A 23853-nucleotide genomic window follows, 5' to 3' on the forward strand; every position below is an offset into this window, starting at 1 on the left:
TGGTTTCTCTCAGGTTTTCTTCAATGTTTATTTCTTTGTAGTATTCATTGTTCTCTTTAAGATATTGTAGGGCTTCTCTAACTTTGTTTGAGTATACTAGTTGCTGCCAAATTTGTTTGTCTTTTGTAGGTACACCATTCACTAGGATAATCAAAGATTGATCTATTGGACGTTGCACTCACTGAGTGTCTACATTTTCTTTAAGATCTAATGGCAAATAAAATACTTTGCCACAAATGCCTTTCAGTAATTCAGAAGGAGGCAACATGGCTATTTTCTGTTGAAGGCGTATTATCGCTTGAAATGGGTGTACTGTTTGGATTATAATGCTCTCATACAAATTAAGCAGTTGGGGTGGTTTTAGAAGTGGGAATATTTCCAAGTTATTAGTGATAGCCTGTGAAGGCATGTGGATATTATCAAGCTTTGCAGTGCAGTATGTTCAAAGTATTGAGGGGTTAGTCATTTTCATATTTGTTTTCTGCTATAAGGTAGAGAGCTAATTTGAACCATTGGGATTCCTCATTGTCTACTATTGTGTACGCTATATCTATAATTTTGGTACTCTTTGTATAAAAAGTTCTGCGACAACACACACACTTGGTTTGGCACTTCAGTAGATGTGCTTTTAAACATTACTATTTCTTTTTTGTATGTGTGTATTAGAAGTTTGGCATCTGTGAGGTTTTAGCTACTCTTTTCTAAAGTTACTGAATTTTGTAAGTGCTCTTCACTTCCAATATATTTGCTTTGGATGTGCTCCATTTCTTCCAGGAGTTCTTTGGCTGTGCGATGTAGGAGAATGTGATTTAAATGCTCCAGTTCTAGAGCAGGACCCTTGCCAGGGTACAGTCACTGAACGAGATTCCGTATAGTGAAATGGTGTGTTGCTAACATTTTGATGTGGTGGAAGGTGCTTCTGCAGGCTAATGAATAGCCTTGTATTCCTCAGTTTGCAACATTTTCATTTTCTCTTTCACATATAGATTGAGGAATTGCCGTAAAGATTTGAAGGATTGTTTGCGTACGTTACACATTGAGGTGCAAGGCCATTTGTAGATCGCACGGATTGGTTCAGTGGAATAGAGAGTTGATTGTACATTTGTTGGGATATTCTTTCAATTAGCTTTTCTTCTGCCATAATGGTGTTGGCTACCATTTCATACCCTCCGCCACTGCTAGGTATGGCAATTGGGTTTCTCTGCTCTTGTTTGTATGCCTCTTCATTGAAATATGGCTCTGTGCTGGTTGTGTGAATCCACTCACCTGCACAGAAGTTTGCAAGGTATCTATGTTGATATTTCGCATGTTGCGAATAACTTTTTGTAGTTTACTAATTAATTTTGTTAATGGTTTCTTTCTGTTTAAAATTAATATAAACAATTTCCTTTTGAGGAGCATTGCACTGTCTATGAGAGCTTCCAGAATCCTTTTTCTGCAGTAAGTTTTAAGGGTGAATGTGATTTCTCTTCTGTTTTTATACATTTCTGAAGGACTCTATGGTGGAATATTTTTTGTAAAAGTAATTTTTGGGAATGCTTAGCTGTGTCTACATTAACATTGGTAGATTTTACATTCTGGAAGAGCGGCTACACTTTTTTTCCTGCTAGCTGGTTCAGTTTTGCTCAATGACTGTATTAGTTGTTTTGTTTACACATTTCGTCCAAACTCTGCTAGAGGCGGATAACTATTTTGCATACTTTTATCTGCTCTATTTTTGCATTGTTTTCTATGGAATTGATTTTTGGTAGGCATTCTCTTTTGTCTGTTGGAGAAAAAAGGAAAGTATGGGTTTCAAAATTGTGTAATGTATTTGCCTTCACTGTGTATGAGAGTATGAATATCAGGGTAGGCATGTAGAGAGGCGTGTGTGATTGTGCTATGGGCTATTACTTCTGGCTGGTAAAGTTGTACTGGTAAGTGTGTGTTTTGATGTGTGAACGGTTTGCTTCAGTGTGTATGACAGTGTGTATGGCAGTGTACTGTGCATGAGTAAGTAAGAACATTACACTGTTTTCACAAAACTAGTGGGTGTTACGAGACTGGTGTTTACATGAGAATACAAAGAATGGACCTGCTGATATGCTATGAGTAAGAGTGAAGCAAATGCTATTGGGTTGCAGAGACTTTGGTAGGCTATAATACAGCAACACTGCACTGTCTGAGTAACAGTAAGAATACTACTAGAGTACTGCACTTAGTTTGTTGGATGTGAAGAGTAGGTTTCTTCTGGGTTTTATCTTCCAGTAGAGACGTTTCTCTGTTTTCAGGAGGCTGTTCTTGTGATTACGAATATGGTTGTAACACTGCTGTTGGTCCAGATAGGTTGACACTACATTCCTAACAATTGTTTGGCAGCAAGCTTCCCAGAGTCACTAGGATATTACAGGTCATGTTGGCCTGGAAAGTCAGGTGTTGGCAAATGTTAGTCAGTATGTGTGTGCGATTGAACAGCACTGCATAGGAATGGGGACTTTGGAGCATTAGCATCGTTGGTATGGGGCGCAGTGGGGCAGTGATACGTATGCCCTTCGACGCTGTAGTTTTTCAAGTGTGTGAGTTGTTGTTACACTACTTGCATTTGAAATGGAGTAGTGCAAGTCGTAGTAGGGTAAAAAAAAGTTAGGAGCCCAGAAAGATGTACAGATTAGAAATAAGAATGTGAGTGTAAGGAATTGTATTAACTTTTCCCACACATAAATGCTTGCTTGCTACATGAGTGTCATTGCAGTATGTTGCAGAAATCTGTTCTTGTAGCTTTCATTTAGTTATCACAATTTACAGAGAGCACTGTTGCCACTGTACACATGCATGTGTTAGCTTTTCTTCAAATGGTGCTGAAATGAGTACTTGTAAGCGCAGTGCATTTTGTTAATTGTGCAATCTATGTGTTTGCCATGCTTTTGTAACATACGTGCAGTCTCTGTCTGCATTCTGGGCATTTTACAAGAGGTGTGTTAGTGGGAGATGTGGTTGTAAAAGGAACAGAAGGAAAATAACAGTTTGCACATTAGAATGGGTGACATGGGCAAGCATGCATGTCGTGGTAATGTATGGAGGTTTTGCATAGTATCTGGCACTTGCAGTTGCTGTGCAAATGTTCCCAATGTGCTAGTTTCTTTTGTTTACAATAGACTCACAGAGAGTTCTTCTAAAAGTGAAATATGTGGTTTGCAACAGTTATGCAAGTGGGCTTCAAAAGAAAACTTTGAAAGCACAAAGCATTGTATGTAACTGCCACTTGATGTCAGGAGATGGGACAAATGACAGTATGCTAATTGAGTAGGTTATGCAGGGTAAGTGGCAGGCACCCTTTTCCGATGCATTTGTAAAAGAGTTGCAAATGTACTGTGCAAAATATATGCCTATGTGTAGTTTGTGTTGATGGATGAAGAGGTGGATGAATCTGGAAGCAGAAATCTTGGAGAGTTTTGCAGTACTTTTTTGATGGAGGTGCTTTGGAATTACAGGAGAGCTGTACTCTGAGTGTTCAACATTACATCCATAGTGTTGAACTGTGATGATAGAGTTATATGTAGAGTTCTTGGCTGTGATTGGTGGATGGGTGTGTGACTGCTTAACAGTAGCCAATGAGGGAGTGCTGCAGAGAGTGAAGTCGAAATGGAAGAAGTGCTGCCCCTGTTTTACGGGGTCCACGGACACCGCTGTAGTTCACGAACAGGGCATGCCACATGCAGGGCTTCTCAGCATGCCTGGCATGGAAATGGGACTGGGGGGGTGTAGCCAATCCGGTTTTCAGGTTGTGCTTTACAGGAAGAGAGGGTAATACTTTTTTCATTGCTGTGTTGGTTGCGTAGTGAAGATGGCTGGTGGTCGAGAGATACATAGAGTTACTGTATGGATAGTCGGAGATTCCTTTGTATGTGATCTGGAGAGGTATGCAGAGACAAGAGGCGTGTATGCTGATCTTGGTTTTCCGGGCCTGCAGGCTGTGTGGTACAGTATGCCTGGCCGCAATTTGCAGGGACTGCTTGCACTTTGCAGAGACGTGGCTACTTTTGGTACCCCTGATGTTCTGGTGGTACACTGTGTACAAGAGCATTTGGGCTACATTAGTGCTCCAAGTTTGGTTTCTGTACTGTAGTTGCTGGTGGAAGAACTGATGCTGCTTTTTCCTACTGCAATGGTGTTATTTTCAGAAATACCACCTAGAGCACAATAGAACAACCCAAATGTCTTTTGTCCCCAGCAAAATGCTGGAAGGTGCCTCGTTAATAGAGGCATGGGTGTATGTTTTCGCGTGCCCAGATGTTCTTTTTCCATAATGACAAAATTAATTCCCTTAGACTGCACTATTTCACCGCAGATGACATTTCGTTGTCCATCCTTGGAAATGCTTTTTTTTGTAATTTAAGGGATGCTTGCCAAGGTTGATGTAAGGCAGTAAGGAGGAAAAGAAGAGAAAAACCACACAAAAAATAAAAAAAACAAAAGGTGTTTCTTTACTAGCAACTAAAAAAATAGTCTTTTCAGAACCACCACTACAGAGGAAATATTCTACCCTGGGTTAAATTTCTCTCCAACCCCCTTGACTTGGCCGATTTATCCACGAACACTGCTGTAGTTCGCAGATCGCACATGCCGCATCCGGGACTTTTGAGGATGGCAGGCATGGAAATGGGACTGTGGAGACCACAGGATTGGCCAATAAGGTGTGCTGGGTCTGGTGTGCAAGGAAAGAGTGTGCCAGAGGGTCTGTTTTCTGAGGAGTGCAGATGGCTATGGCTATGTTGTGTCTTTTAGGAGGCAGAGTGTCTGGATTTTTGGTTTTTTTGCATTTTTAAAGCGCTCACACAGCCCATGGGCATCGAGACGCTGTTACAGGAATTGTTTGTTTTTTAGTTACGTAATTGTTTTTTTTTGTTGTCTTAGTTGCGTTATTTATAATGCGCTTAAACACCCGCGTGTTCCTCCCAAATAGCTCCTGGATTTTGGGGGACTCTTGGATACAATGGTTGCAGGTGTATGCAGAGCATTGTGGAGTGGATGGATTCCATCATGTGGATGTTCTCTGGTATGGAGTGCGTGGCATGAAGTGTACGGATTTGTTTCCTCTCTGTGCCACTTTGGTGAGGTACCATCATCCAGCCATTATTATTGTTCATTGTGGAGGGAACAGTTTAGGCCACGTTACCGGAATCTCGCTGCAGTTTGCAATGAACGAGGCACTTGGGAAAGTCATGGACATGTTTCCAAACTCCAGAGTAATTTTTTCTTGCATTGCCCAGAAACAGAAGTGGCTGCACTCTTCTTTATTTGGTCCGCAAATGGAGAAAGCGAGGCGCAATGTCAACAAGGCTGTGTGCGCATTTTTGAGAGATGTTGGCATGTCTTTCTTCCACAATGAAAACATTACATTTCGTAGCACCAACATTTTTTGCTGAGTTGGTGTCCATCTTACTGATCAATCAGCTTTTTTGTGCAACCTCCAAAATGCTTTGCAGCCCTTTTTGCGAGTATAGCAAGCATTTGTGCAGTAGGTGTTGGCCACTTCAAACCTTCCAAAAACAAAAAACACGAAACAGCTCTTTTCAGAGCCACCACTCTCTCCTGGAAAAGAATGCAATGTTTTTAATGGCACCACCACCCGTGTTTTTTAGAAGTCCAAAGACTACCATGCTGTCTGTGGACTTTGCGGACTACGCAGGGGCTTGCACCATTTTCTTCCCATTTCTATTTTTGAACTGTGAAAGGTGGCTCTGAAAAGAGCAGTTTTTTTTGTTGGATTTTGTTGTTTTATATATATATTTTTTTTTTACATGACACTCAAGGAAGGGAAGGGAGAGTAGGGAAGGGGAACCAACCAAAGGGACGAAGGGGCAGGTGGCGAGAGGAAGATGTTGGGTGGGCCTCATGGAGGTAGGGGGCACTTTCCCTGGTGCTCCCGGACCGTGGCCTCGAAAGCACTCTGGAATGGCTCACCCCTGCAGAGTGTGCGTACAGTGCAGTGACCTTTGAAAGGTAAGGTCAGCTGCGGTGCTTAATGCCTGCGAGGCTGGTTCAGGGATCCGCTGCTCCACAGGAGTGTCCCTTCTGGTGACAGGAGCAGATGCAGAGGATTCTGTAGAGGGACTCAACCTACTACCCTGTTCGAAGGAGACAACCCTCCAAACTGCTGCCTTGTGACTCGATCTCAGATGTCGCTGCGTGCTCAGGAGCCAGCAGCAATGGATGCCATTATGGAATAAATTTGGCAATTCAGCAATCAGGAAACCAGTAAGCAGCAATCTGGTGCAAGCAGCAATCTGGATCAGTGCTTTGTCCTGGGTATCCAAATACCGAATGAGGAGCAGCACTGGGGTGTGGCCTTTTATAGGGGTGTAGGAAAGTGCTCCGCGGACAGTTGTGCGCTCTGCGAACACTTTGATCCCCAACCTGGGCTCAGAAAAGCTCTTTTTGGATTTCCGGAAGCCCAGACAGTGTTCAAGAATAAGGACCGACACTCAGCGTGGGTGTAGTCACATGGTGACGTCGCGAACGTTCACGGGTGGGAAGGCTGTCTGTAGGACACGTATTGTGCAGGATGCGATGTGCGCATGCGCCTATGTGTCCACAGGACAGGGTTGGGAATTCCCAAATGAATTAAAAGTGTGACATGTGCAGCGGACCTTGCAGACAGGCGCTGTGTTCGGAGGGCACATGGGATCAAATGCGCATGCATCCAAGTTTCCGTAGGACAGGGGCGGGATCCCTGAACTAATTAAAAGTACGTCACAACTTTACGGACCTTTACGGACAGGCGCAGTGTTCGGAGGGCACAGGGGATCAAATGCGCATGTGCCCAGGTGTCCGCAGGACGGGGTGTGGGTCCCCGAATCATATAAAGGTATGCCATGACTTTGCGGACATGTCCGGACAGGCACGGTGTCCGCAGGCCACCTGCATTTTGATTGCAGACAGCCCAGACAGTCGCGCACTCATCGGAATCCTAATGGGGCTTTTTTTTTTAAAACACACACACACACATTTATTAAGACAGATCAAAAAAGTTAATTAGGAAAGGGAAAGTTGTGGCGGAATGGGAAACGTACACAGGGGAATTGGAGTTTTTCAGAGGCTGGTTATCAGGAGAGGAAGGGATGGATATCTCATCACAGCGTCTCTGACTACAGGGGATTTGTGGGGAGGATTGGCTGGGACAGGGGGAAGGGGTACAGGTGCAAATAGGGCAGTATTACTTAATATTTCCCATTATATGCCTTTCTACAAATCCTTTTAAGTTGACAAAACTGTTGTTCAATTGGTCAATATTTGCCCCCAGGATCATTAGTTCATTTCCAACACTGTCAGTTTGGGTCTGTATGTGCCCATCCACTTTTAGAGCAGCTGGTGTTGCTCACCCTATGTAACTGCACTGCTTCTTTTATAAGTACAGTGTTTGTACATCTACTTAATTTCACCTTATAATACACTTAAGTGCTGCTCTTTAAACATCTTCAGTGTTTTTGCTGCAAACTACAACACTGTAAGACAACCCCTGTACTTTTGGGCAGTGTGGATGCTGCCCGACTGTCAAACCCAGACAAATCTCCACAGGGGGTGTGGATCAATATGCCCCCAACCCTGCTCTTGTATCTCAGGGCCTTTGTGCACTGTGTTACTCCTAAATTACTCCTATGGACACACTAACATAAGACACAAAGAAAACACATGAATCGATTCAACAATAGAACCACTTTTATTCATACACAGCCATGCATGATGCAAACACTACTATAATGCAAATCTCGAATTTGCGCCTTTTATGCTTTTGGTGCAAATCTACAATGCAATAACTATAAGCCTTACAGGCTTCTAATGCAAGCAATCTAATAGAAACTCCAATCCACACCATTCCTCTCCAATGCACACCATACTTCACACTCTCTCTCTAAGACAATCGCTGTCTGATTACCCCATCTATCATGTCAGCCAAAGCTCTGTGTGAGTGTCTGTCCTAATTCCCTATGTAGGTGTCTTATCAATACTCCCCTTTTTCTCTGTGTTGCTTTCTCTCCTCTCCAGCTAACTCTGCAACCAGCCAGTCAGTCAGGCCCTCTCCTTGGCCTCTCTCTGCCAGATCGATCTCATCAGCTCTCATCAGAATGCTTCCCAAATGCTTCCTCTCTCACAGAGTCCAAACGTCTCTCCTATGCCACCACCAAACATCTCTGAGCCAGCTCCCTCGATCTCAGACCTACATCTCCAACTACATCCCACAGAGCCGACCAGCAGAGAGCAGCAATCCAAATCTCAGAGCCTCACCTCTCTTTATACTGTTCAATGACGTAAATACATATCCATGGTTACATGTCTCTCTAAGCTAAAATGCCTCTCTATCTATCGGTCAGCATTTCTAAATCTGAGCAGTGCCTAAAAGTCTGTGATGCATGTCTTGTACTTTTCAATCACTGCATGTTCTGGTCATCAAGACATTTCTCTTCATATCTATACCATATCTATCAGTGCTTCTGTTACCACACCATCCATCTGTCTCCATATTTCTCCATTCAAATCCCTCTATCCTTGCATGTCTCTGTGAGTCAAAGCTCCTCTCGCATTCTGCTGCTGCCTGCACCCACCATTTTTGTCTGCGAAGCACAACCCAGGCTGATAATACCATGCCCTTCTCTGTGTCTCTACTAAGGCAAAAGTCACGTCTAATCTCTGTCTGTTAAGAAACTGTTTACGCATTCCTTGTTCACACTAACTCATAACAACTTTCGCAATACGCAGCGCTTCTGTTCTGTCTCAATGGAATGGCTGCATGCTTTCTCTAGTGCTTACTCTCTCACTCGCAAACCCAAGCGCTATCTATAATGCAGACTCAATGCATATTCTAAGTACACACTCATGCGTGTCTCTCTACATGCATACATAATAACATATCTCTACATGGCACTTCAAATATAACAGGCCTTATTCTATAGCAAATACAAATGCCTACATATATGTGGATAGTCTAATGTCACTACTTCATGTCACTACTAATCAGAATGAATGATGGATAACTGGTCCCCAAATGGGTAATGATTCTCTAACAATGGGTAATGATAACAAACCAGGCTTCTCTATACAATCTGGTTTTACACAACGTCTGCGGACAGTCGCATAGGGCCAGGGGGGTCAGTACATTGTATGGTACATGTACACAAATTAAGGGTATCCCAGTAAAGACCTGTGAAAGTCAGCGAAAAAACTTTGTTAAAGGGACGTTATGGTTAAGTTGAGCTAATAAAAACCTATCAAATTCAGTGAAAAACGTTGTTAAAGGGAAGTTATGGATACTTTGCAATGATAACGTCTACAAATATAGTACCCTTTTCATTTGCAGTTTCTGACTATCACTGAAGAAAACCACCTGAAACAAAAAAAAGGGGGCCACACGTGATGTCATAGGTGTTAGATTTAGCAGTGCACGGTGGTGGCGCGAGTTATGGTTGCTTTGCTTACCATAACTGGCGAATTCCTGGGGTTTTTAGATTTTACTTGTAACCGTAATATCCTTTTTCCACTGGTTTTGATATGTTTTTATTATTGCAAAGTAACCATAACGTCTCTTTAACAATTTTGTTTTCACTGAATATATATATATAAATAAGACAGTCCTCACAAGGAATCACAACGCGAGATAGGCTTTCTTCCAGACACAGCACCATGTGCTATTTGGAACACTATTCACTATTGTTGGCACATTTATAAGGGTTGCAGCTCTCGTAAGGAGTGTGTGCATCCTAAGTGTACAGGTGCCAACCCCGAGAGGAGAAGAGAGAGGGCCAACAGAGTTGGAGCTCCCCACGGGGGTGCTTGTGCATCCTATCCCCCCCTTTCCCCCACCTGCACACAAGGGAATTATGAAGGGTAATTCTGCCACTGAACAACCCAAGCGCTGAAGGACCCGCAGCAACAAGCAGTAGTACAGCAATGGTGAACGACGCCGGGGGTGCCCTCGCAGGTGCGAGAGTCCAACAATCATCTACATACCTTGCCTCATTACATGAATTTGACATTGCTGGTGCCCCATCATCCCTAAAGCCCAGGTGGACACACGGGTAAAGAGGCTGGAGATGTTCCTGAATGTCTCGGGATGATGACGAGACTATGAAGACGGTGATGCTTTATTCAGCCGTTTCAGGTGTCCATAATGTTTTGGAAACCCTGCAGCCCACTAATAACTCATTCAGTACCACCAAAGCGGCGCTCCAGGAATACTTTGCGCCAATGGCAATCTTAAATTATGAGAGATTCCTCATGAAGACTGCCACACAGAAGTAGGGTGAATCCCTTGATGCCTTCCATAGCAGGCTGCGATGCATATCGGTTGCCTCGCCCGGTGTGGAGCACAAGATGCGACAACAACTCATACAAGGCTGATCATCTGTCAAAATGAGGGTCAGATACGGCGCAAACTCGGAATTACACTTCAACGAATCTTAGAACTGGGCTGCTCTCACAGGCTGGTAAATGTCGGGGTCAACAAAATGTGTGCCGCTATGAAATAAGTCACACTAGAGGACGCATGCGCGGTTGGAAGACAACAGTTTCGGAAATACAAGTGTTCGCCATGGAACAAGAGGGTGGAGCGGGGTAACGATCCAACCCTGTGTCCCAATTGTGTTTATGACCTCCCCCACACCAAGGAGTGCCGGGCAAAGGGTCACACGTGCAGCCGATGCAGCTTGGTCAATCACTTTGCACATGTATGCTGTGTGCCAGCGCCATCCATGCACTCTAGAGGACAGGATTCCCAGAGCCAATCCACTCAGAGATCAACATGCAAGGTAGCCCAAGTGGTACAGCCTGTGTTGGAGGCAGACGACCCAGAGGAACAGGACGAGGAAGATGTATTCTTCCTATCGAGTATGTCCGAACTGCAAAAGTCCAAGCGGCGTCAGCCAAAATGCATAGTCCGTATCTACGACTCACCTATCTCTGTACTGATCGACCCCGGGGAGTCTGTGAGCGTTATGGCAAAAGACCACTAGCTGCAACTCAAAAATGCCCCACCGCTGAAACAAACAAATATACACATCTTGTTGTTCGGTGGAAGGCACCCTCTACCCCTGGAAGGCATGTTCTTGGCCTGTGTTCATCATGATGACACATCCATCAGGACCAGATTCTTTGTCACCAGGGTGAGAGATGTCATGCTCCTGGGGTGTGCCGCCACGGAAGCGTTGCACATAGACGACTTTGCTTTTGGTATGTACCTGGAGAACACATTCAATCACTACTTGCTCGGTATGGGGCGTATTGACAGGAATAGGAAAGCTCACAAGTGATCCTGTACGCCTTCATATCGACAGCACAGTACAGCCTGTTGCGCTGAAACACTGTCAGGTGCCGTTCCACCCCTGTGAGTCGCCCCCATCATGAGCGTGAGGAAACCCAAACAATCTGAGTCTATCCGCATATGCGTAGACATGCACTTCATAAAAAGGGCCATACGACGAGAGAGACACATAACACCAACACTGGATGATATCCTGGCAGACCTGCAAGGCACCCAATATTTCTGCAAGCTGGATCTCAGTATCATCAACTGGTACTGGACCCGGAGTGCCGTTGTATCACTACGTTTATGTCTAACAGGGTGTTGTACCGGTACAAGCTCCTAAACTTTTGGATTTCTTCGGCTGAGGTGTCCTGGCTGGTCTGAAAGGTGCCATAAACATAGGTGACATATCATGGTGTATGCCAAGATAGCGCAAGAGCACTTGGAAAGGCTGGGAAACTTTTGTGAACTGTATCCAATGGCTGGGACTCTGCACAAGGACAAGTGTGCTTTTCTGCAAAAGAAGATTGAGTTCTTCGGGTTATGATATGATGTGGCATTTATAAAGCGCCTGTACACAAGTGTTTCTAGGTGAGACAAGACAAGGAGGGGGAAACAAAGGGAGGACAAAATAATGATCTTACTAGGCCTTGTGTCATTCAGATCGCGCACGTGCAGGGAAGACGGAAGGGGAGAAGTGTGAGGGGAAGTGCAGTTAACTCACAAGTGCAGCTAGCAGGTGGCTCTTAAGTGCAGAGAAGGGACTTTGGGGTGAATATTTGCACACTTTGGTGGAATCCGCAAACCTTGTCTCCATGTCAACTGACGACATCAGGAGGGCATCGGCCGAAGACGAGTGCTTTCGGATTCTCCATTATGCGGGAACCCGTGGAGAGGGGAGGAGGGTTCTTGAGAAACTGGAAAAATGCACAGAAGAAGCAAGGAAGGCGCTGGAGCAGATATGGCGAGTACAGTCAGAGCTCACATTTATGGAAGACGGTCTCGTCCTGTGGGGCTCGAAGATGGTGATCTCAGCCAGTCTGGTGCAGAGGGTGTTGGAACTGGCACACAAGGATCATCAAGGGATTGCCAAGACCAAGGCAAGACTCTAGTTAAAGGTATGGGTTCCAGGCCTGGAAGGACGAGTGGAGAACTTCATCCGCAGCTGTCTGTGGTGTCAAGCGGCGTAGCCCCACCAACGAGAGCCATGCATTGAGTCAAAGGACAGAAGCAGTGTGCCGTGGGAAACCGTGCACATGAACTTTGGGTCCACCTGCCAAGACAACCATTTTCTGGTCCTGGTAGACCAGTGGTCGAGATACCCGGAGGTCGAGTTTGTCGAGTCCACCTCTCCGGAAGATGTGGTGTCGACAATGGAGAAAATATTTCCCACTCATGGCCTTCTGGCAGAACTGTTTTTCGGACAATAGGGCCAGTTCCAAAGTAGAGGGTTTGTGGAAGACCACTGCACCCTCGGAATAGTACATCGGAAGATCAAGCCTTTGTGGCACTTTGGAAATGGGGAGGCAAAGAGGATTATGCAGACACTGAAAAATTTGTTAAGGATTGCACATGGGCAGGGGGAGTGCAAGCGGCAAGCTCTATACCAGTTTTTATCTGAATACCAAACAACCCTAGATGGCTACTACCGGATCAATCACCTCAAACTCCTGGCATCATAGATGATGAAACCGTGCTGGAAGAAAGAAGGACAACTAATGAAAGGCAGAATAACCACAGGAGCCTGCGAGACCAGCGCTTGGAGTTATGGGATAGAGTGTTGGTGTGAACGAGACACACAAGAGAAAAGTTGTCCCTTCCCATGAGCCCACCCCACTTAGAGTAATGGACAAGAAGGGATTGATGGTTACAGCGTCTGATGGCCACAACACAGTGACCAGGAATTCCTGTTTCTTCCCAGAGTTGGGTCAGTCCCTGGAATCAAGCGCAGAAAGGGAGAGGGGGACCAAGCCCATGCCTCGATGGCCTGGACAGTGACGGGTCCAGGCGAGAATAACTCGCGCTTAGCAGTGACGTAGATGGCCAGACAGACCAAGGTGGAGAACTGGACACCGGAGAGGAGGACCCGAGAGGGGAGTGGTTTGATCCCGTGCGAGAGCATCGCAGGCAGCCCAGCTACCTGCAAGACTGTGAAGTAGATCTCCCCTGACAGCAAAGTGGACCCAATCGATGCAAATGCTATGTTGAACAAGTTTGTTGTGTTATGTTATTAAGCTATCCTCCCCACTGTGTTTCACGTCCAGTGCATGATGTTTTGTTTCAAATATGAAAAAGGAGGAGTGTGGTGAGTGCCCCTTCAAGGGTTGGCGTGACGTGGAGATCACGTGTGTGTTTGAATAAATAAGGGTAACCCAGTGTGGAACAGGACCCAGTAAGCATCACTGGACCATGACGTTTGTGTGCCGCAGCGGCCTCACCTGGACGAGGCACTTCCCCACTGTTACGTGGGACCCGCCTGGGTGTGTTGCCCCTTTAAGGGGATGTGTTTGTCCTCACGTGTATTGCCCCTTTAAGATGGGCCATGACTGCGTCATGGCCCAAGCTAATAAAAGGAGCCCCTGCAGGCACGTGAGACAGAACGGCTGCAGACTCCGTGGAAGGTTGGTCTGAGTCCGTGTCTCCTTGATAATGTAGGCCGCCGGCCTACCTGTGGGAGGTACAGGCCTGCAGGCCCTGTTGACATGGGACTCTCGTGCCAGGACGGTGGCCGAGGTCCGCATGGTCAGGACCCTGGCAGGCTGTGCCCCCACCCCGATGGCGCTGGTGTCCCATAGCGCCGAAGGGCCTGCCGGATGGACATGGCAGGCCCCAAACTCCCACAGGCGCTGGGCCTGTTTGGGTGCTGTGAGGAAGCAGCACCCCGGGGGTGCCTGCCGGATGGACATGGCAGGCGACCCCCAACAAAGTGCTGTGAGGAAGCAGCACCCCTGTGTTGCCTGCCATATGGACCTGGCAGGCGACTCCCAACACCCACCACCATAATATCCACCCTATGCATAATGAACATTTTAGGGAGTTCCAAAAAAAGTTCTTTCTACCAACACAAAAAGAGAAGTTGACACTCAGAAATAGGTTTGCTTCAACGGTCGAAAGTGGGGTTTTCTCAGATTCTAGTAGGGCTCTGATAAGAAGGGCTAGAAATGGAGGGAAACAATGAAACATTAATTATATAGAGGCATCGAAGAAAAAAAACAGAACAGAATACTGTGCAAATCCGAAGAAAGGAGGACATGGTAAAAATGGAACCCAAACGAAGAGGGCGAGCTGATTCAAAGCAAAAAACGGGAAAAATGTAGTGCGGGGGGGAATCGAGGGATGGAAACAGTCAAATCAAGGGAGAGAGGAGAAAAAAGAACGAGAGGTGGAAAGGGTCAAACGAAAAAGTGGTCGGAGTTGAAATGTAAACATAGGAATTGCGCCTGGTGTTTAGGATTGTGGACGGGAGCGGCGTCTGTCAGATCCAGGGAACTCCCGCACCCCCATGACGCGTTAATATCTCCCATCACCGGGCTAGCTTCTCACCGCCGTCCGCCCCCGACTGTACCAATCCGTGCGGGAGGCGGGGGCCACCGAAAGCCCGCCCAAGTGCCCCTAATTCCTCTGGCTCAACAGCGCCTAGGCCAAGGCGGGGCGGAAGAGTAACCCCTCCTCCCTCCTGCATAAGTGAAATATTTTTGGGGGTGTGGGGACCCGCTCGACCCCTGCCGGACTCTGAAACAAGGCTGCGCTGTAATTCGAGTGATTAGCCAGGCAGGGCAGGGGGGTGTGTGCTGGTCGCCTACTTGCCCAGCAGGGAGCTCAGTCAGCCCTGGATAGCAAGATGGAGTGCCGCGTCAGGCTGGCAGTGAAGGAGGACTGCAAGGACATACTGAGGATGATCAGGGTAAGGAGGAGAATGCGCGCCAAAGTAATGACTGAGGTGTATATATATGCGCGCGCTGATAGGGCATGGGGGCGACCTGGCAGCGGTGACGTCATTGACGGGTAGAAAGGCGCGCCGGTCTTCCCTCAGCGAGAGCGCGGTCAGCCCTGACAGAAGGGAATATGACGCAGTGAGGCGCCGCCCTGACCGCAGTATCTGTGCCCTCACCGAGAGGCAACGGGGGCAGATCTGCCCTCAGTGGGAGGCAGTGCCATGTTGTCACGCCCCGGGCCAAAACGTTTGGCGAGACCTCCTCGTTATTTGTCGCCCAAACCCATTGGCGCCACCAACAGGACGTGAGAACTCTCACTTGAGATTATGATTGGACAAAACGGAATTTGGTTTTGTTGTTATGACTGAATTTTTTTTTAAAAAAATAAACATGTTAAAGCCAACAATCAAGGTACAAGCTAGTTGAATAAAATGTGAATAAATAAATATCATCACTCAACATTAAAAATCATTCAAACCCATTCACCTTAATTGCATCTAGTAGAAACTATTTCTTAAATGCCATTTGTATGCGAAATGCTAGAAATCGGGGTGAGAGATCCGTAGACAGCTGTCTAGTTTTGAAACTATTTTATTTTTCCTCGAAAACGATTTTGCACAGATGAATAAAATTAAATATTTACATGACTTTCGATAAGCATAAATGTATAAAGACAGACGTTTTTTAACACGGAAAATACAGGTAAGTATCGACCTCTATTTTTGTCGAGGTACGATTTTCAAAGTGATGCATGAGTATACAATACAGGTAAGTGGTGACAAAGAATTTTTTACAGGGTGCTACCAAGGACTGTAGTTGGTCCGGGGGTACTAAGCAAGATGGTGTACACAACACTATCTATAAACACAGGGGTTGTGCCACAAAACATCGATACTGAATGCTTTGGCCAAGTGGGGCTGTGTAAGAGCCCGAAGTAGTGGTGGCTTTCATCAGGATGATCGCTTGTAGTGGTGCTGTCCATAAAGGTAATCTGTGGGGGAAGGATAGCTGTCAGGATCTCAGGGATTCAATTCTCAATTCAAATATTAATGAATAATGGCTGATTGGTGCCTCAAATACACTAGTGGTATATTTAATTGAACAGCTTACCGTCTGCTGTGGTTGCAGCGGGGAAGCTGTGACTGAAGTCCTATTCCGAGTCCTGGACTTTGAATGCATTGTCAAAGAGTTGCATGGAAAGACTCTGACAAATCGGGTCAGATAGGCCAGTAAGTAAGGCCTGGAGCCTCTAGGAGCTGTGAAAGAGAAGGTTAAAAAACTGTTATCTTTGCCCTCGAGGTAGACCGTGTGTATTATGCAAGGTCTGAGGCACATCCTGCTTGGGATAGTGCAGGGCGTGGTATGTAAGTAACCAGGGGTGAAGACACCAGTGGTAGGGGTGTCTACCAGGTGTGGTGACCAGGTCATAGCCTTATGTTAATGGGCTATCCTGTGTCATGCTCATCATACAGCAAGGATCAGGCATGAGTGCTGTGTGAAATGTAGGTTGGTGAGTCAGCAGCAATGCAGTGTTTTAAATGTCTGCTCAGTGCTAAGTGACTCGGTGGAGGTGGCGGCTAACCGCTGAGATACAGTGCCTATATCTAGTGTGTTGGAGACACGCAGGGTTGTTCAGTGTTGCCGTGGTGTTGGCCCATGAACAAGCCAGTTTTAACTGTGGCAGTGCACACAGTCTAAGCAAACTCGGCAATGTTGTACAAAATGCGGCCATGATGCGAGTCTGGAAGGTGCCGTTTACCCAGTGGACCCGTTGAACTAAGGCAGTGAGCGTTAATGCGGACATGGCATGAGTGTCTAGGGCCCCTAAATAGTGCAAAGGTGATGCTAGCGAGTCAGAATGCCTGTAAATGGTTTGAAATGCCAGTGGGGCTAGTAGGGAAAGCCGGAGGTGCCCTGACCTTGCAATACAATAGAGATCAGGTGAAACAATGAAAGCGCAATTTACTGAAGCAAATTAGTTGCAGCTGCACTCCTCACGGTAATGGTTGTTAAAGAGGAATGAAAATGCTCTACTTAAAACGCCCTCCCCCCTACAGGAAGTCCAGCCAATGGAGTTCCGGGTTAGAGCTGGGGTGAGCTTGGGGCTCAAGGGTGCAAAATCACTCTTGCCATTGGCGAGAAATATAAACCAATGGCCAATGAGCACATTATACGTGAAAAAACGTACGTATGTTGCTCATGGGTGTGGGAGAGTATGGATGACAGTGGTATGTCTATAGACCAGGTGGGAAGGAACCAGGGTGGGTGCTGGGTAGGGTGTCCACCTCCCGGGTCAGTGGTGGCGTGGCTATAAATAAGGCTGTAAGTGCCACAGGGTAAAAAGGCATTGTGCAGTAGCAAGATGCATGGTGCGGGTAGGACCCAAACTACTAGTGGTGGACCCTCAGTGGTTTGTTGGAAAAATGGTGCCAACTAGTGATGGCATTGCCAATCTGTTGGCGGCGGATGGCAATGCATAATTGAACCAGGCACGAGAAACTCCAACAAAATTAACTGGATAGCTCACATGTAAATGTTAAAATGTGTTAGAAGCCAGAAAGAGCAACCACAATGAAAACACAAAACGGTTGAACGTCAGATTTACCAGCAAACAAAATAGTGACTGGGTAGCTATCATGTAAATGTTAAGTTGTGTTAATAGGTGCATGATGACAGAGTGAGTACACATCATGACATAAAGTTAGTGGCTTAGTAGCTGTGGCACAAATGTTACAGTTGGTGTAATAAGGTACATGATAACATAGGCTGGAGCCATACTGGTTGTACTATGATGACCTGGTGCTGGGTATCTCACGTCCCTAGTGTGACCTGGTGCTGGGTATCTCACATCCCTAGTGTGAGCCTAGTGCACCTGGCGGGACCTTGGCTACTAAGTTGGTCAGTCCCAGAAATGTTTCCACTCTACGGTGATATTTAGGCCAGTTCTTACTGTGTCCAATCTGTGGACCCATTTTTGCTCAAGCTAGTGAGGGCTAAATTGACGTCTTCTCCTCTTTTGTTGTTGAAGTTGGTTCAGGATAGTCCAAGTGAGTTGCTCGTGGGTGTGGCCTTGTTTGCTGAAATGTTCAGCTAGAGGTTTGTCTTGTATTGAGTTTCTAATACAAGAACAGTGTTTGCTTATCCTCTGCTTAATGGGTCTGATGGGTTTTCCTATGTAGATGAGGTTGCATGGGCATTTTATCACGTAGATGACGTTTTTGCTCTCACAGTTAGTGTGATTTTTCATTGTTCAGATGAAGTTTTTGTGAGTGAACGTCTTGCTGGTCTCGGTGTAGCGGTATGCGATGCACTTGCTAAATGAGTAGTGTCCTACTTCAGGCGGAAGGTTCCATAGGGTTGGTTGCGGTTTCTCTGGTTCCAGAAATGTGTGCACCAGGGTGTCTCGCAGATTCCTGTTCTTCGTAAAAGCAAACAGAGGTTCCTTGTCTAAGGTCCCTTTGTTTTTTATAATGTGCCAATGTTTGTTAATCGTGGTCTTTATGAGTTTGCTGACGGGGTTAAAGGTAGTAGCACAGACGGCCCTGTCTATGGGGTCCTTGGTGCTCGCCGTCAGGCTGATAGTGCGGTCTGCGTTAGCTGCCCTTTTCCGTGCCATTCTGATCGATAATTTTTTTTTTTTGGGGTAACCTCTTTCACCCAACCGTGCCTGGAGTTGTTTGGCGTGATGTTCTTTTCTTTTTCTGTGCAGTTCCTGCGTATGCAGAGAAATTGTCCTTATGGAAGGCTGTACTTTAGTCCTTGGGGATGGAAACTAGAAAAGTGAAGCAGGCTGTTTCTATCTGTAGGTTTCCTAAACAGTTCTGTTTTCAGTGAGTTTCCGGAGCGGTAAATGTGAAGATCCAGGAAATTCACGGCTTGGCAATCCCATTCAATGGTGAATTTTATATGGGAGTTTCTGCAGTTTAACCATACGTGGAACTCGAGCAGAAGATCTTGGCTGCCTTCCCAGATTAAACGAACATCATTGATGTATGGTCGCCATAGTAGGATGTGGTCTTTGTAAGGTTTCTCCTCGTTGTATACATGGTCATCCTCATATTGAGCCATGTATAAGTTTGCCACGTCTGGGGCGAAGTGGCCCCCATGCTGACGCCTTTAATCTGCTGGTAAATCTGATGTTCGAAGAGAAAGAAATTCTCGGTCATGGCTAGGCGAATACACTCCAAGATGAAATTGGTGGGAGTCGAGGTGGTGTCAATTCTTCTGTTAAGACAGATGCTCAATGCTTCCAGTCCTTCCTGTTGGGGGATAGAGGTGTAAACTGCCTCTATGTCCATGGTGACCAGGATGGAGTTGGAGGAAAGGTTTAGATTCTGTAGGACTTTGATAGTGTCAGTGCTGTCTTTGATGTAAGATTTCATCTTTCCAATAAATGGTTTCATAAAATAGTCCGTGTAGAGTGACAAGGGTTCCAAAAGTGAATCACAGGCAGAGACAATCGGACGCCCGGGTGGTTGTGTGGCGTGTTAATGGATCTTAGGGAGTCCAAGTTACTTTATGGATCTTAGAGACGATCTAAAATGCTGGTATCGTAGGGTGGGTTTTATTGAGGAAGGGACGTTCATCCTCGCAAATCCAGCTCTGATCCTCAGCATGTCTGGTAAGGCTGAGGACGAGGGAGAAGATGCTGATATATTAAGGCAGTACCCCGTGGATACTGTGGAGAGGATCCAGTGGTCCGAGAAATTCTGCCTGCCTCCCACCAGAGGCACGTGTACCTGAAGGTGCGTTTCATGGCTTCTTACCCTTGAGGCTGACGCTGCGGAGGGGGACTGGAAAAAGCCTCCCCCCCTTTTTTGTTGTTTGCGCCGGTTCTGAGACGGCGAGCGGTCCGGCTGCCTGGATCTGCATTCCTGGAAGCCGCGGAACCCTCCATATGTATGACCCTTTTCCAAGCGCTGCTGAGATTGGGTGTACAATTTGGGCATGGTCTTTGTAAGAATGGATAGAGACTTTGCCGTTTGTGAGCTGTTCTTCTTTTTGTCCAGAGGCCTCCTCCTCGAACGGCAGATCTAGAATGCGCTCCTGGACATCCGGGTTGAATTTCGTTGCCCGGAGCAAGGCTTTTCTCCTCATGTCCGTGGCAATGCAGATTGCACGGCCTGAGGTATCGATATGAGCCACTGTGGATTCCATGAGGTCCTGCGCCAAAAACTTGGCTTCACCTAGCCCCCCCTTAAAGCGTGATTGGCACAGGGTGAGGAGTTCTGGGAGGAAGTCCTTAATTTCCCACCATAACCTTTGGTTGGCGGCAGCCAGCATGGCATCTACGGTGCAAGGATGCGTTGGAATAGATTTTCTTGCTGTACGCCTCCAAGATCTTCTCCTCCTTGCTTAGCAGCGCCGCAGAGGAGGAGGCTGAGGACGACTGAGGCATGGAGTATAGTGATACTGCAGCGATCACCGAGGAGTGTGGCTGAGGATGGGTCGAGAGCAAGAGTGTATCCCTTTCCATCTGCCTGTACTTGGCGTCCAGGCGTCGATTGACCGGCAGGACCGAGTGGTGCTTGAGCCTACCCTTCTTGGCCAGGGAGACTACATCGGTTTGCAGTGGAATCCCCATGTAGGCAGAGGGGCGTCGCGTGAGGACTTCTGCCGGCTGTTTCGACCTCGGGTTGGGGAAGACCTAGGTACTCTGCCAGGCCAGCAAGAGGTTCGTGGAAGGCCCTGGCTGAGGATGGCGTGTCTGGATCCCCTTCCTCGTCCGTATCCTGAGGATCTGGAGGCTCCTGTGGGGGAGGAGGAGTAGATGCGCCAGAGACTGGGGTACAGGGACCGCAGCCGGAGGCTGAGGAGGCGGCAGAGGTTGCAGTTGGCTGCGGAGCCGGAGGAGGCGGCTGCACCGGGGGCCCGATGGAGGCGTCTGTGGTGCTGCTAGCATGGTGGGGAGGACTTCCCTAATGGCGTCTTTGATAATCCCCATGAGGCCGAGGAACTTCTCGAAGAGCACCTCCTCAATGGCCAAAGAGGTAGCGGGGGGCTGCTGGAGCCGCTGAATACCCCGTCCATATGGACGTAAAGGAAAGCTGCCCTGCGCAAATGAAAGGTAGACTGTAGGCCACATACCTGGTTGAGGCCAGTCCCACCTTGACACTCGTTCTTCGCTGAATTCCTGGAATGGCGTCAGATGGGTGTCTCTTTCTGGCGCGGCGGCCCTTTTAGATGAGCTGCCTGCCACGTGCCTGCAATGTGGTGCTTGGACCGCTGGGCCTGGCCTTTTCCAAGACTCTTGCGTGTGGATTACAAGGCCTACCCTGCTCCTCGGGCCTCGGCCCGGTAGGTGTGACACCCTCGATCCGGGGATCAGTAGAGCTGCGTTTAGGTGCCCCCTCGGACGTATTGCCTGTTTTAGGGCATAGCCCCTCAGACATATTGCCAGTAAAAGGGCGGAGTCCCTCGGGTATAGACCTGGTGCAAGAACCTTCCGGTCCCTCGACACTACGCCCGGGAGGATCCGAGGATCCCTCGACACAAAGGCCGGTAGCTGCAGCAGCCTCGGTGCACGTGCAGGTAGAAGGACCTGGCTGATCTCTCATGCGCGGAGAGTCCCTGGGAAGGAGTCTCCCTTGCGGAGTGCGCTGGAAAATATCGGCCCTACCTTGGGCCTGGCTCGATGCTACATGAAGCTCTTGAGATCCTCTGGAGGCAACTTCTGGAAGAGCTCCCTCCACCTGTCTGCTAGTCTGTTCTTCAGCACCTTCGAGGACAGCGAGTCAACAAGCCGAACATGATTGCCAACCGTGGTCTGGGCCAAGGCAACGTAGGTAGAGGGCGTGAAGGTCTGAAGTTGGGAAGTGCCTGTTGCAGGATGGACACCTGCTGAACCCTGTAGAAGTCGACTTGCGCCGGGGAGGAGCCTGACGCCTGAGGACTGAGTACCTGAATGATAGATGAGACAAAAAAGAGAAGTATCCGCGCGTGGGATTCCATGGACGAAGCCAAACCCAGGAACGCTGGTGCGCGCCTCTAAATTTAAAGGGGAAGAAGGTTTTTTCTGGTGAAAAAGGCTCTCGTGTCCCTTGGAAGGGACGCACATACAGTATGGAGGAAAGTGGACAGGACGCAAGAGTACGTTTGCCTATGGTACAACACCAATATGAATTGTCATATCTAGCAAATTTACCAAGCATCCCAACCAAACATTTATTGTGTATAATGTAAAAATGATTAACAAACTTTAATTGTTTCCCCTGGAGATCAGATGCGTATATGTTGGAGATTCACCCCCCAGGGAATCTCCCCACCCAGCATCGGTTATTGCCTGTCATTTGTTTGACTTTTCTGTGAAACAAATGGAGCTCAGAAGTGATCCTGGACATATAGTAGACCATTCATGCAAAAGCCAGCTCACAGATTGTTTAGCTGTAGACGGCTGTGGACACATGCACCTTCAATCTATTGACCTGTGCCCTGCAGTCTGACGTTAACGAGGTGAGAATGGCCTGGCAGGAGGGCTCAGTATAAGGGCTGTCAGGCTTTGGAAGAAATCAATATTGAATGCTAGACAGTGGGAAGAAAAGTAAGAGCAAGTCTGTGTGCAATGTTAGATTTAGCAGGGAAGTTAAGGCCCAGCCTTTAAACTAAAGAAGAAAATGCTCACTTTGTACTGTTGGTGCGGCCCTGTTCCTGCCACGAGGCCCATGGCAAATTACTTCTTGACCCATCCTGACGATCTTGAGATATGCTCTTGGTGATAAGCATTGCAGAAGATTTTCCCCTCTCATAAGTAGTGTAATAAGTCTGCCCTCAGTGACAGGCAGTGGGGGAGATCTGCCCTCTGTGGTAGGTTAGTGAGTGATATCACTGATCTTTTATCACCTGTAGAGGAGCAGGTGGACACCTCCCTGTTCTCCACCCCCTTAGCACCATCTCATTGGAATGACAGACGACGAGCCACAATTGGGAACCCGTGCATGAATCCTTGCAATGTTCCTGTACCATGTTGAGTATATGAAGGACAATACGCACTCGGGCAACCATTTAGAGTGTGCTCACATAGTGGAGGAATGCTACCAAGAAGGATGTCCCTTGCTGAGCTGTCGAAATGTAGCCATGAACAGAATGGATGTACCTTAAAACAAAGTCTGATGACAGCAAAACAATGTTGTAAGAAGATATAAGAACCTATGCTGAAGCGATATGAAAATACTTAAAAATAGCGATGTAACTGCAGCACTAAAAGAAAAATGTACCCAATGATACAGTAATCATAAACACAAAGAATAATTCATTGACTCATTGGCCAATAATTGTAAATACGCTGTAACACACAGTAGAAAGAACATATAGAAGCATGCTTATAGAGATATAGATTCAGTGTTTAGGATGACCATTGGAAGAAGGTGAATGATGGCTTATGTATGTCAAGCAACCCAGCTACCTCCAAATACGAGCCCAGGATCATGAATTGAAAAGACGATGAAGAGGCTGTTTTTCACTTGCAAAATAAAGGGGTACCTTTGCCCGGGACCAACGATGCTATTTCGAGAGATGAAGGCAAAGTACAAAGGGAGTCTAATATGCAGATCATGTGCGTAGAATATATTTCTCAAGATTAGGAGAAACAAGAACATCTACAGATGCCAAGTATTGGACAATTAAAAGCGTATACAGTTTTATATG

The 23853-nt window shown here is 46.9% G+C and overlaps 1 protein-coding gene across 1 annotated transcript in view; it reads left to right on the forward strand.

Annotated features, from left to right (window-relative positions):
• The first annotated feature begins 14804 nt into the window (after nt 1-14804).
• LOC138566820 (thialysine N-epsilon-acetyltransferase-like) overlaps nt 14805-23853 on the forward strand; it is a 238396-nt gene continuing 229347 nt past the window's right edge. Inside the window, exon 1 of the mRNA XM_069644497.1 lies at nt 14805-15179. Coding sequence (XP_069500598.1) covers nt 15117-15179 — 63 coding nt within the window. The 5' untranslated portion in view covers nt 14805-15116. The remainder of the gene's footprint in view (nt 15180-23853) is intronic.

Source organism: Ambystoma mexicanum, chromosome 1p (genome assembly GCF_040938575.1).
Source record: "Ambystoma mexicanum isolate Mex_15411 chromosome 1p, UKY_AmexF1_1, whole genome shotgun sequence".
Lineage (NCBI taxonomy): Eukaryota > Metazoa > Chordata > Amphibia > Caudata > Ambystomatidae > Ambystoma > Ambystoma mexicanum.